Source organism: Thunnus thynnus, chromosome 2 (assembly GCF_963924715.1).
Source record: "Thunnus thynnus chromosome 2, fThuThy2.1, whole genome shotgun sequence".
NCBI classification, from domain to species: domain Eukaryota; kingdom Metazoa; phylum Chordata; class Actinopteri; order Scombriformes; family Scombridae; genus Thunnus; species Thunnus thynnus.
The window spans coordinates 19,410,939-19,425,644 of record NC_089518.1 but is presented as its reverse complement, the minus strand read 5'-3'; the positions used below and the strand labels follow the sequence as shown (position 1 = coordinate 19,425,644).

The window sequence follows — 14,706 nt, the reverse complement described above, 5'->3', positions numbered from 1 at the left end:
TAAATATGAGAAGACTCTAAGACATTATGTGAAAACAAGTAGAAATAATGGGTTTTAATACATTAAGTTTAAAACATTACATCTGAAGAAAAAGTTATGTCCGCTAAAGGAAAATGGTTTTGATAAGGGTCAGATTCTGAATGACTTACGCAGAGTTTAATATTGATAGTGCTGCCAAATTAAGATGCTGCAGCGGTTTCAACAGAGAAATTTAATACTGATTTTATTAATTCATTTCCTTGCTGACTCTCTCGCTCTCTGAACTATCCTTTTCTATGTCTAATGAACACAAGAGGAAATTCCATGAATGCTTTAGTGAAAAAGTAATATCATCCCCATAACACCTATTCACATTATCTATATCATTTCTTCCACGCTGAGTCATATTTATTATTAAATCAGAGGTGCAACAATAGTATAAGAACTCCCTGGTATGCTAGAGAAAACTACACATTCTCATTTTCAACCTCGATCCCTTTTTTCAGTCACAGAATGAACTCGGATCTGTGGCAAAAAAACAAAACAAAACACTGATACTAATTTGGCCACACGCTGACCATCCTGAATTAATGCACCTCTGTGTAGTCAAGCTAAACATTTATCAGTGTTCTGTTTTGGCTGCTAGTGCCAGCCAAAAGCCCCGGGCAGGACTGAGTGTAACTCTTTTGCGCCACATGGGATTTGGAAATGCATCTCTATTTATGCTTTAGCCATCTGCCAACAGGTCCTTCCGTACTGCAGAGGCCAGGAGGTGACAGTGCAGCTCAAGAGACCGAGGGGGCCTTACACAATTAGGCCCTGGTAACAGCTCGTTCCTTACATATCCTCCACAAGAAAGATAGAGCAGGTGAATCCATGCTCAGGAACTAGGAACAAGGGAGGAGAAAAAACACTAAATTGAACAAATACATCCAGGCTCCTTTTTTGGCAATTCTCATCTCATTATTTTCTTGCTGTTGTTCTTCGTCACAAAGTACACATTTCCAAAGCTCTTGTTTCTTGTCATCTTTTCTTTTAATCTCAACAAACATAATTAAAGAAAACTAGGCTTAACAAAACCCTCTTGAAGCTGTTCCACACATTCTACATTCTTTCAAAAGTGCTTGCCTTTCTCTAGAAGAATATGTTTTGCTAACAAGACTGCACTTCCAGCCCCCAGTCTGACCATTTTACACAGTTTCAACTTCCTGAAGACATTTTGTGCTCTTATATTTGGTTTTAACAGCAACGTTGTATTGTGGGGTAAAAAAAAAAAAAAAAAACTGTCTCGCCTGTAAATTTGCTAGCAAAGCACCACCTTGCCATAGAAGAAAGGTCATCTTACTCAAAGTATGTTTTTACAGCAATTTTTATTTAGCAGGATTTGCAGAACCAAGTGCTTACTGAAGGCATATGGAAAAGGTGACAAATCACTTTAGATTATCATAGGCCAGAGCACTGACAGAAGAGAAGCAGTGACTAGACGACGGCCAAGCACAGATGGACCGTGGTATAATAAATTATGTCTGGTGCCATACTTTGTATTCAATAAGCCTTGTGTACAAATTCACATTGGACCAAAGCAAAAAAGGAATGTTTTCATCTGTAAAGGAAAAGGCTCAGTCTAAAAGGCTAAGTAAAATATCAATGTCAGCGGCACAGGAAGAAGTGGCCCTAAACACCTTGATTCTAGTTTGTTTCCTCAGCCTGTTATCCAAAATGCCCTCTGACAGAGATGAGATAGGGTCAGCTTCTCCTGGGATGGAGAAAGAGGGAGCAGGATACCCGAGAAAATAGACATTTGAAGTACAACATTGATCTTTGACCGGGTCTCTTTCACTTTGTGGATGCATGTATACACACACAGTCGCACACACAATGAGGCACACATACACACTAATACCCTACAAAAGCAAACAAAAAACATGTATAGCTGAAAAAACATATTACTCATATTGAGATCTACTTTATCATAATCTATACTGTATTATAGGCAGGCTTTGTTCTAAGTAGGCTTGTTGTTTCAATAGCTTGTGTCCAATAACTGTCCTTATGCTGTCTTTATTTTGATTTAAATAAGACAAATGCTCATGGCAGATTCAGTCTAATAATGACTGATGGTTAACATCCAAGAGTATCACTATCACTGCTTCCTTTTAAGACGAAATATAAACAATATAAAGGGAAAAATTGGTTGAAGGCCGATTTCTTCCCCATGTACCTGGTACAGGGTCACATCCAAGTCCCTGAGAATCACTGCTCTATTGTATCGAGGCGATCTTTCCTCCCACCTACATATTCCATATATACAGCGGTCCTTTGAGACACACTGCAAGTAGACAGAAGCAGTGCTGACCTTCAACAATTTATACTGAGAGAAGTAAGATTTTCAAATAAGATGGTGCTTCCGTGGTCAGTGTAGCAGGTTCAGCTGATTATAATGGACACGCTCTGCTGCGGCCATGCTGCGGCAGACATGTCGTGCCGCGCCCGTGCCTGGTGTATTTCGGCAGTTAGACTCCGTGGGTCTAAAGACTCGGTAAAAACAGAAAAACAGAGTACTGCAGTCACACACATACAGTACATGTACATACTTCAACTAGCATAAGTTCCTTTCCTGCGTTTGCGTCCACTTTACAAGCGGTTTGTCTTTAATTAATTATCACATGACTCAGACTTCCTATAGTTTTCTCAACACCATAAACTAACAAAAGAAAAGAATGAATGAATCTCTGGCAAAATGTAATCCATTTGGTTTATATTTTAAATAAGAAGTCAAACTATTCACTTAGGGTATGATAACAAAAACAACTAATTTCCTTTTTTTCATTCTTTCTTTTCCTTGTTTTCATTTCATTATTTAGTCTTTTTCCACCTAAATAAGAGATAGAAACTGAAATGAAACCTAAAACAACTGCTAAGAGTAATGTGATGAAAATAAATGTGGAGGCTGATGCTTTGTTTTTGAAAAATGCCATGAGTAGTTTTAAAACTGTTTTAGACACCAATCTCTATTTCTGCACACAAGTACAAAAGGGGAAAAAAGAAATCATCTGAACACTGTACTGCCTGACCAGATTATGTCTGAACCGGCATGTAAAGAGGTGCTCTGCAGTGACTGTGTGGTGCTTTGAAGGAAGAAAAGCAAACTGTGCAGTGAGCTAAAACAACAGGACTGCTGGCCCACAAGCATATCCATCTTTCCATTTTGATCTGCAGAGACTCCTGTGAGACAGAAAGAGAGCACGCAGACACACTCGCTGCCTCTCCATGAGTTGTTGATCAATGGCGTCTGTCGGTTTGGCTGCGTGATTGTGGTCGCTTCTTTATATGATTGGTGAACTATGGACCCTTCCCACAGGATTCTCTACACTCATCTCTTCATGTAAATGCAGCTCTCTGGCCACAGAGTCAAAGCAATGGGTGGGCTGTGGGATTGTGAATGTGATGTTGAGAGGTTGTCTGGTAATGGTCATGTCTTCAACACAGCTCTACATCACAGTAATGGAACAGCAGGGAGAGCCTTGAGGCTGCCTGCGTTCACAATAGTTCTGAGGGTACTTCAGGAAGTCGGGTTCATTTTTAGCTCTGTGATACAATGATGACCTTGGGAAACTAGCATCTTGCTCACAAGATAAACATTTTTGAAGAATTTCACAAAATAAGACACCGAAGTAAAATACATATGGGAGTCTTGAGTGAATGACCTGAATAAAAACTATGAAATGTTGTTGTGTTGACATGCTGCTACAACAGGCAGTGAATTTGAAATAAAGCTACTCACTCACCAGTTATGTGCGTAAGTTTCTTACTCACAAAGAAAGGCTTAAGTCCCACATTTTGAAATAAGTATAAGTTATTCTGAGAAAATTAACTGGTGCTAAAAGTTATTCATGCTAATTTATGCATATAAAAATAAAACTGGTGTGCAGATTAGCATAATTTCAGTAATACTTCCCAACTCTTGTAACCCACAGGCTCTTAAGAAGAGACAGATTTATACCTACAAGAACAGACCTCAGGCACTGTGACTAAACCTATGCCTCTGTTTATTTTGAAAATTGGTTAACTTTCGAACAAAGTACTCCTTCCGCCTGTTTACCATGGAAAAGTTTTTCTCTAACAAACTTTTCCACTAACTTTTAGTTGTACTTAAATCAATCTTAATCCATTTAGCTAAGCCTGCCCCCAAAACTTCATTTTTGAAACTCAAAGTGGAAATCCGCCCTAAAACAAAATTCAGCTATATACTACTCATACGATCGAGACAGTTAGTCGATTTCTGTACATGAACAACTTTCCCCCGGAGCTATAAATAAAACAGCAACAGCACTTTGTGGAGCTGCTCCACTGAGATGAATAGGAAGCTGATTTTGTGGACACAGTGGCAATTTGCAAGATCATTTGCTGGAATTATGGGCCTATTTTCTGCTACAAAATAACATTCACTATGAACAGAAGAGCAAACAAACACTCATTTAGTTCACATGTCCGGCATTCTGTATACTGTCTCCACGACTGATGGTGCTAAAATTGTTGATAAGGTTTAAATTCCACAGTATGTATTAATTTAACTTTAATTAAAGCTTTCCTGCTATGGAATCTATATACAATATCAGTGTTTAAAGCATATAAACGTACTGTTCTGTTTATTAAAAGAGGGACATTTCTTGAAGGATTTATGATTTTTTTAAAGCCAGGGTAGACAATGTATTTTAGAAGCATTTTTTGTTATATTTGTTGAAATTCTCTTTACATCCCAACAGCAATCAATAAATCAAATGCTCTAACAATAAAGAGAAAAAAATCCGGTATCTGCGGCTGTCATAGGCCTCTAATAGGTCCGTCCAATCATTTCATCCGGCCCGCATGAAAGATTGGATGGCCTACCTGCCTATCTGTGTGCACTCTGCCTGTGTACCTACTCATTTTGAATGACCAGAGTCTTCCACAAGGCTAGGGAGACAAACAGAAAGTTTGGAGGCTAGGTGAGCAGTAGGATACTGATGGGTAGGAAGTGACTTGCATGAGTTGCAGAAAAAAAGATGGGGATATCAACAGAAAGCAGAATGAAAAGCAACATGCATTCATCAGACTATTGCCTGTAGTGCGGGGGAAACTGAACTGCACATAACCTAATAAACAACGCCAGAGTGAGAGACTTTCAATGGAAGTGAACTCGGCTCCCAGCAGTGAAAAGCAGTGATGGATTTTTATGCATCGCTGTGGCTTCAGGTCAGATACTGAGTCATCTCTGTGTCCTGGTGCTGCTTGTCGCTCTGGGACTCGGTTCGGAGCTGCAGGTCTGGGTCTGGCTCTCTGACGGACTGGTGACTGAGGAGGTTTTGTAGGCAGACAATGAAAGAGACAGGGAGATGGGACACTCATTACTTTTGTGGCGGACTTCAAACAGCCGAGAGGTGGTCCTGTTAACTGTTTACTAAGGTTGTTATGCCTTATACACTGTTGTGTTACATGTGCATATGAAGTGTGCATATGCCCATGCTCATCTGGTGGGAGGGGCTTAGGACAGAGAGGAGAGGGGGGGGGGAGCTGCAGGAGGAGGGCTGTTTTTTTTTTTCCAAAAAACTGCATACCCCAGTTTTCAGGCCTGGTGAGATGCAATTAACATTTAAGCACTACTGCAAAAAAAGAAGGAAATCTTCATTCTTCACTGTGATCTTTGCCAGAGTGACTTCCACTGTGGAGCCTCACAGTCAGAAGGAGATTAACAACTGCCACAATCATGGTGAGAGGGAGCAGAAAACCACAAGCCTACCACTCTTTCCTTACCTCACCCACTGTCCTCCCTCACTGGCCTGCATGTTAGGAGTGGAAGATAAGCTGACAAACAAGAGCTCCCTCCCTCTTCCATCACAAGTGTAGATCCGCTGCTACAAAGTCACCTCTGGTGGCAAGTTTGAGAAGGGCAAGTCATTTTTCGCTTGAAGAGTTGCAGGTAAACACTTGGAGAAGTGCTGGTAAAGTGAGGTGGTGGGCGTTAAAGGGGTAGGGAATGGGTGCTGGGAGAAACTGTCGGACCTGTGCCACCGCTTTCTGCCTGACTAATAGAGTCTATTATTGTAGTCAAATGTAAAGATGTACATAACTGTCGTTTTGATACACATTCCTGCTGCCTCGAGCTGTAGTGCTATGCTATTATCACACTCTAAAGCAGTAAATTGAGCTCAACAGAAAATAAGTCACACTCTCCATAAAAATCCATGTCAAGGTGAGTAGTCAGACGAGAAATAAACAGGAAGAGGAAATGTCACAACTGGACACCGCCTTACCAGCTGCAAAATACAGTGAACAGGTCACAAATGCAGTCTTAAATGTGCTACCAAAGAGTAAGCACAAACTGAGTCATCATGGAGTCTCTCTTATCCTAGAGTTTCTCTCTCTTGTGCTGATGAAAGGCAGTCTGTGATCTGCCCCAGGTGAATTGACTAACAGTAATGGCTCCTTGCGGCTTTACATTCGGCCAAAGCCATAAACACTGGCTGATTATCCTGTGGCAAGAGGCTGCGGAGGCAGCAGGGCTAATACAGCATGATAGCAACTGTCAATACATGATCAAATACAGGGCCATTCTTAAAAAAAATCCTCACACATCCTACATTTAACCTCAATCAATTCTGCCCTGCTGGTGTGTTTCAGAAAGGCAAAGACACATATTGATCAAAGAGCAAGATGGAATCTGCTCAAAGGACTTCCACACCATGGAAAGAGAGTGAATCAGAGAGTTAACACCAGTCATCTGATAGGCAATTTGACCAAATTAACTTGTTCATTCATTCTTTTTTACAGTGCCTATATATGTGCATGAATAACCAGCCTTACCACATTGGATCACACTATCTGGAAACAGTTTCACAATGAGCTTTGAATTTCAATGTGATTTGCAGTGAGCTCCACATTCAGTATCACTGAGTAAGAGCTAAAAGGAACCAGAGAAAACCGACATCTTTGAAAAAGAGTAAATAAGCAACCAGACAAACTTTTGATCAAGCTTTGATAGGCAAAGAGAGAACAGGGTGACATATCTTCATCTGATCTGCCAACTTTCCAAGATAGGATTTAGCATCACTGCATCAAATTCAGCTGTGCTGTTCATGTCAGCCTGGTTACACAAGACTGTATGTGGTGAGAGATTAATGCAAATTTCTGTGTAGGGAAATAAGAAAACTTCCCCAATAAAAATCCTAATAGTTTATACTCCATATGTCTTTGATAAACTGAGAACATGTGCCCTAAAAATGATCTAGAACCTTAAGATTACTGCGGCAATCAGTCCCTATCTTCACACTGTGATAGTTCATTACATTGTTTGGCTCCTTTCCTGATAATGTGGCACTTGTTCTGTTTTCACCACAGGGATGTGATGCTGCACTATTCGAAAGAAGAATGACTTTGCAATAATAAAGGCTCTAATAATAAAAGCAGTGACATTAAACCAAAGTTAACCCTGGATTTCTCTAATGGTGTTGAGAATTGGACCTTGTAAAACTGATTTAAAACTGGTATAAAACAGTATAACTAAGTAAAAAACTTAGTTTAGCACAAGCACATTTTTAACAGAAATGTAAAAGACAAGAATTTAATATTATCTGTGATATTTTATAAACTTGAGTTAAAATGGAATTGCAGATAATGTTGCATATAAATATAAAACTGCATATAAAGTTCTCAGTGAAATCAAACATATAAACTGTTGAATTTAATGGCGCCTGCTGTGACTGCACATTGCCTTCACCTTCAACTGTGATTGTCTGACATATTCCCTGAATGTTGAAATCTCAACATCTTTTGTGAGGTAAAGGCAGCTATGTTCAGTAAGTACTATGCACAATAGCTCCCCGTCAAAGAAGTCTGAAATAGCTTGTACTTATCCTACTTGTCCATATGCAACACCAATCCTGGCAAAGCTTCATAAAACAGCTCTAACATGCAGGATATGTAGTGCATGTATTTAGGATAACGTTACAAGGTGTGAAATTGGATTTGGCTCTGACAGAGCAAGGAGACAGTAAGAGCAACAGTATAAAAGCCTGAGCTGGCCTACACATACTGTATGTTATGTCTGTATAGGACAGAGTAAACAAAAGACCAAACATCTGGGTTAAAACACTGAATTAGATATTGCATGAGGAGAAGGTGGCGGAACGGCGCCTGGTGCTGCCACCACAGACACTTCTTGTCTGTAGTTCCCTGGTGGTGGAACGAGTTACCAAAGTTCATTCGATCCACAGAGTCCCTCCCTAACTTTAAGAAAAAGCTAAAGAACCAGCTCTTTTGTGAACACCTCTGCACCTGATGGACTGAAAAAAAAAATCTGCTTCTATGCACTCTATGCATTGCCTCTGTACACTACCTGCTGGCACCTACGTCCTATTGGACTTGAACTTAGCTTTATGGCACTTTCTCATGTTGTTCTCTCCTGACTAGATCCTTGCTTGTGTTGTATTAATTCTCAGATGTAATTGTAACATTGTAACATTGTAAGAAGGTGAATCCAACTTCAAAAACATGTAGAGTGAAGGGTTTGTTTTCTAAGTGTTGGTTTAATATTTTACAATCAACAGAAACTATTCCAAGCAGCAGTGGTCCTTTCAGTATCGTATGTAACAGCTGGGAGCTTATTAAAAAAAGACTAATGAATGTACTGATTAGTGCATCGTATCGACAGATGGAGTATTTAAAAGTTATGTAGTAGATGTTATGAAGTTAGTGAAGAATTGTCATCAGCAGTGAAAATTGACATATCATTATCTAGCCATTATAATTGGAGATATTCATTCAAATAAGACTGATTCACCAGAACTGAAACAACCATTGTTTTTGTCTTGTTTCCTGTCAGCTTGTATCTAACCAATATCTTTTTCACATTTTTATCCTTTCCATTAAGCGTGTCATCAGTTAAAAGCCAACACCATACCATGACAAAGTCAGTTAAACTGTCATTCTAAAAAGGAAGGATTATTTATGTGTCTTTATCATTTAATTGCAGTAATTATCCAGGCGATAGATTTGATTATTAATGCCTTCAGATACAGAATTCTCCCTCTCCCTTTTCTCTCTCTCTCTCACCCACTCTCTTGCATTCAACTGTAATGGCCGTGAGGAAAATTGGCAGACATTAATGCATTCAGCCCATATCAAATCAGTTTCTCCACCACCCTAAGGGCTTAATAGGAAACAATAACTGAATTATGACATGAATGCTAGCCAATCGCTCACATTTCTGGCTGGAGACAAATACAATGACATACAGTTGATATAGTTACTTGCTCCATTTCCTTTTGTGCTTTTTATTTGAATAAAATGGAAAAAAAACAATGACATGTAAACAAGTAAACAAGCACATATAACCCCTAAACTGCTGTCTTATTTAACCTTGGTGTACTGTAAGTGTTGCAGAACTGTTTAACATATCTATTTCTCTCTCTCTCATATGTCTATCACTCTCTCTCTGTTTCAAACCAATACGTATCCATCTAACCACACAGTTTGCACCATAATACATTTTCCATTACTTACAAGCAAACCCACAATGAAGGACAACTGTGTTGTGCAGGCTAATGCAATGCTCAGCCAAGCATATACAGGCAGGGCAGCCACAGGACTTGGCCTATATATCATACTGCAGGATTTAGAAAGATTTAGCACTTAAAGACAAAGCTACAAGCTATTTCAAAATCCTGGGATCTTTTACAAATGCACAAGACAAGATACGAATGTATACATTTGATGCTTTACTTGAGTATTTGTACTCCTGGCTAACTGCTGATGATTCTACCTGTTATATGACATCCTTTCTTTTTCAGATAAATTGAGTCATTATCTAAATTTCTCTTCCTGACAGTAAATAACAGACTCTTCGGTAAGCAGCACTGCAAGTACTATTGACACAAGCAAGCCTTGACACCATCTAATGTTTGCCGTGAAATTGATTTCAAAACTGCTGAGCCAGTAACTACTGCTGAGAATACTTAAAAGTGACTGCTTCAGAAAAAAAGTAACTTGATTTTTTGAAATTTCAAAAGAAAAAACACACTCCGCTGCTCCTTGTTGTTTCCATCAACAATCATCAACAACAGTATTCTGCAATACCATCAAATGTGTTTCTTAAAGTTTTCTTTGTCTTCTAACATCTTGGGACCATGTTGGAAATAAATGTTTTCACTTTAATATGTTATACCTTCGATTTTTGTTTTTGTGTCTGTAATCCATAGATAAATCATATCATATATCATAAATACACTACTAAGGCCTCTCATTTTATAATTTTGCAAAGTCAGCAGTTGCCACTTTTGTCAGGTATGTGTCCACTTTTTTTACAGTTGCTCCTGGCTCCAAGTATACCGACAGCAGGAGAGCAGTGGCTCATTTTCTTAATTTCAGTTTTAACTGAAAAACTATATAGTGATATATATAACTGAAATCAAGAAAATGGTCACTGATGACTGATGGCAGGTTTTCCTGCCTGAATCAGCCTTGAATCAGGCAGAGATGAGCCACTGCTCTCCCCGCTATCTGAGACACTAAATGTGGCTCAGCTCGGCCAGACAGCCACTGGACAGCTTTGACTTTCTGTGTCAGTGTTTACATATGTGCACATATCAGAGAACAGTCTGTCATCCTATTGGTCAACGTCAAGGAACATGTCATTGGAGATGTCAAACTAGTCAGGAAAACACAAAAGATTCTGACATGCTAGACTCTTCCTCAGGGTGACGCGGGGCATCCCAGATGCCATACGACTGTTCTTCATTATGTCACACTACAAGGCATAATCAGGCCCAGTGCTGGGAATTTCCCAGCAACGACAAAATGTGCAGCGTAGTGTGATCGCAGCATAATGCAAACACAAGTGGAAATAGCAATATTTGTATTAGTCAGAGGTACATATATACTCTCTTCAAAATCACTAGAAACCCTTTCATCTTGATATACCTGCCAGTTTGTTGCATCCAAAATACATTTAAATACATATTAAAATGATTCCCAATGATAATGTAAACTACTTCTGCTTCTATGATAACCAAAAGCAAAAACCTTGGGCAAACCCACATGTGCTTGTAGCCTACATTTGTGCTAGTGATTACCCTTGTGCTCAGTTTTAGAACATTAGAGGCTTCAGAGTTCAGAGAGTCAGTTTAAAGATAGAGCATAAATTGTGGTGAGGCTGAGAACAATGCTCCTGGCCTAACCTAAAGTATTATCTCATAGGCAGCAAAAACCTTCTGACACTAACCTTTATTAAGAGCATGTTCAACAAAAGAAAGCAAGTTCAGCAATTCTTTTCACCACCAAACCCACGACCATTTTGCTGAACTCGTCCTTTCAAAATGATTTACTTCCTGTCAGCTGTTCAACATTTATTCACTGTTCAAGGTCTTTTTTTTGTGTTGGAAAACCTTCAGTATCAAATGTACAAATCATACTTCATGGAAATGTGTAAAAGGAGAAATATTATGATCTCTTTAATTTAATATTCACTTCTGGGAGAATTTATTTCAATGTTTCAAGGTTTCAAGAAACAACAAAAAGGGTGGTCTAACTTACTGTGTTGGCAGTGAACTCCACTGAAGCCTGGTGGACACTTGCAGACGTAACCAATGAAGGTGTCGCCCCGGTAGGTCTCACTGATCTCGCATGTCCCTCTGTTGTGGCAAGGGTTTGGATGGCACGGTCCTGCAACGAAAAGGAAAAAAGAAAAACAGTGTTTCTTACCACTTATGAGATATTAAAATATGAGACACTGGTAATGGGCTACAACTCTTACTTTCTCATTTACTTTGCATAAAAGTACACAATGTTCCAGGTAATAAATTCACTTTCATGTAGCACACTGTTTTTCAGTGTGCACATGAATAAAATACTCTCATGCCAACAGTTACAAACAGTGCTACCACAGCCATTGGTTTAAAAAAACTAAACAAAACAAAGGTGTACATTGGCTGTGTATTTGAAAAAAAAGTCTGAATGAATAAATTACATTGAGTTAGACCTTGTGAGACAGTGTGTAAGTAAAACTGTTTGACAGGTAAAACTGAAGATGACACGAGAGCGAGGAGTGGCTGGCTTTCAGTGACTGCTGAGGGTCTCTTTGGTCTGGAGGGCTGCCCAAGGCACCATCTAAAAATCATTGAATATGTCCCCTACAGGAAGGCAAGACTTCATTCTTACAGCGCTAAGTGGACTGGCTGCAAGGTAGAGCAGTATCAGCTATATATGCAAAGAAAGTATGCACGCCAACACACATACACACATACACACACACACAAGAGCAGAGATTGCAGAGGAGATTTTGGTGGCTGAATACTAAGTGGAATACCCTGAATATGAGACAGAAAAATTGATGATATCAATGAATCCAAAAGTAATTTGTTACAACAGAGACAAGTGTTTAATTTGAAATAAATAGAAATGAGAAGTGGACACTGTAATGCACAATTTACACGTTTTTTTTTTTTTGTTTGTTTAGAAGGCCAATTATAAATAGTGTACTGTATTTTTATTCTACAGTGCAAAACATTTTTTTTTCTGAAGAGCTTTTGCTTGAGTGATTGCATAGACGCCTGCTCCACTGGGTATGAGGCACAGGCTCGCTGGATAATTAATAACTGACCTTTTGCCATTGGTGCTACTACTTCTTCTTTGAATAACAGAAGGTTCAGTATGCAGTAAGGACAGTACAAGACAGTTTTACAAAAGGCCCTGGATGCTATTGACAGCTGTCGCATCAATCTTTGATCCTTTTTGGTTGATAACTTTACATCAGTCTACATCAATAAATATTCAAAAATAATGTTTGTTTCTAAATTTAAAAATATATGTAAGCTTCAATACAGTGACATTAATTCTAACTCTCAAGGTGCCACTGTGTGTACAGTATAAGACACATTTTGAGACTATGATTTTTGGTTGCTCCCTAGTGTGTAATGGAAAATAAACTATACCATGCAGAGAAAAGTGTGAGAAGTTGGAGTATTAAATTCAGGATGAATTGTTTAAAAAAAAAAAAAGACCGTCCTCTCTCAGTGCTCTTAGTACACATTGTGACCTCAACAAGAGTTAATGGTGTAGTAAGTTCCCAAGTTCCCGTTACATTTAGCCATTTAATTGGAAACTTGATAAAATGGCAAAGTATAGAAAATATGACTGCTGCAGCCAGGCTTACTTTACTAACAGAACTTGCCTTTAAATAGTACCCTTTAAATAATATAGAGATTTTTTTTTTTGCATAGTTTGAAACTTTTTGCTTTTATTTGTATTCAGAGCCTCCAGTCATTTTGAATGCTGGCCCACTTTGTAAAAGTTTCCACATGTTGCTGTTCCACATCAAATAGATTACAATAGTTAAGCATTCCTACTGAAAATCAAAGGGTGCTCACTGTATGCTATACTCTGTCTGGGGGTCAGTACAGTTCAGTACAGAAAGGCCCTTATGCGCCAAACACTAATTTGCAAGAGGATTCATATTCATAGGCACTAAGCACATGCATTCTTGCTGTGTATGCAGCACCCCATTCATCTTTGCCATTGTTTTCTCTTCAATGTTTGGGTGTGGAGAACACTGGGAAGCTTTGTAGCCGCTAGTGAATTCATGCTTTGGGGATTTAGAAAACAAAAGAAAAAAATTCAATCAAAAAAAGAAAAAAAAAGAAAAAGTAGTGTTGGTAATGATTAATAACCCAGTTGGAGCATTTTCTATGTGTGTGTGTGTGTGTGTGTTTTTTTTTTTTAAATAATTCTCCTCTTAATGTTATCTCTTTGGGACCAATGATGATACCCAGTGCTTTGAATCAAAGTTATTACTACCAAATGAATATGACACAGCAATATATTATAAAGAGAGAAAATGCCTGGCTGAGGAGTGCTACTTCACGAATTCAGGTATCAAAAAACAGGTTCTCTTTAGATCCAAGGACATATCATGAGACCAAAGAGAGAGGTTAGACTTGTACTTTGCTTTGTGATCAATAAGTCATAAGGTCAAAACCTAGTTAATGGCAGGACAAGTTACGGTCAATATGCAAAATTTTGGCCAATTTGTTACAGGGATAGTAGGCCTAAGTGGTAGTGTCTATAATGTGAATTCCTGGATATTAAATGTTCATCTGCAATTTTCTGTAGAGGTCCCAGTAATATTTGTTGTTAAAGTGAACTGAAGTAGCATATCACTAAGCGATGTTTGAGTAAAAACAAACAAAAAAAAGGGTATAAATGCAGTTGCAAGAAAAATACTTTCCACTCATATCTTGGGATGTTGGACTTGAAAGAAAACTTGTATTAATTTTAATTATGACTATTCTAATTATCTGTTAACTCCCCCTGCTCTTTCATCTGTTTCTATCTGCAGATGTTTGTAAACATATGGTCTCCATATGTTTACATAGGAGTAGCATGCTAGGCTAATAGTCCGTCAGCTCTGTGACTTTATATCCGTGCCGTGACGTCTTTCAGAGCATACAAACACTGTAAACACACCTGTCACCTGCCCAGCATGGTGCAGTTAAACCAGACACACTGCGGCTGCACCTTATTTTTATACAGTCTATGGGCTACACACAGTATGGCACGGCTATGCTAACAATTCCAGCCATGCTAATTAGCTGCTACCTGCCATGCAGACTGGTCAAATGGATCCGGCGCATCTTTGTATCTGCAAATTGGTGCTCCTGTCAGGATCGGAGCCTCCATATGAGATGCTTTGGTCGG

The 14,706-nt window shown here is 38.9% G+C and overlaps 1 protein-coding gene across 2 annotated transcripts in view; it reads right to left on the bottom strand.

Annotated features, from left to right (window-relative positions):
- The window catches only part of LOC137195601 (EGF-like repeat and discoidin I-like domain-containing protein 3), a 118,904-nt gene that overhangs the window by 69,295 nt on the left and 34,903 nt on the right, over nt 1–14,706 (bottom strand). Inside the window, exons 1-2 of one of the 2 annotated variants that reach the window (XM_067608113.1) lie at nt 14,608–14,630; nt 11,548–11,676 (exon numbers count right to left, since the gene is read on the bottom strand). In XM_067608113.1, coding sequence (XP_067464214.1) covers nt 11,548–11,676; nt 14,608–14,614 — 136 coding nt within the window. In that variant the 5' untranslated portion in view covers nt 14,615–14,630. Of the gene's footprint in view, nt 1–11,547; nt 11,677–14,607; nt 14,631–14,706 lie in introns of those variants that run through there. The other variant, XM_067608105.1, reaches the window with a different exon arrangement.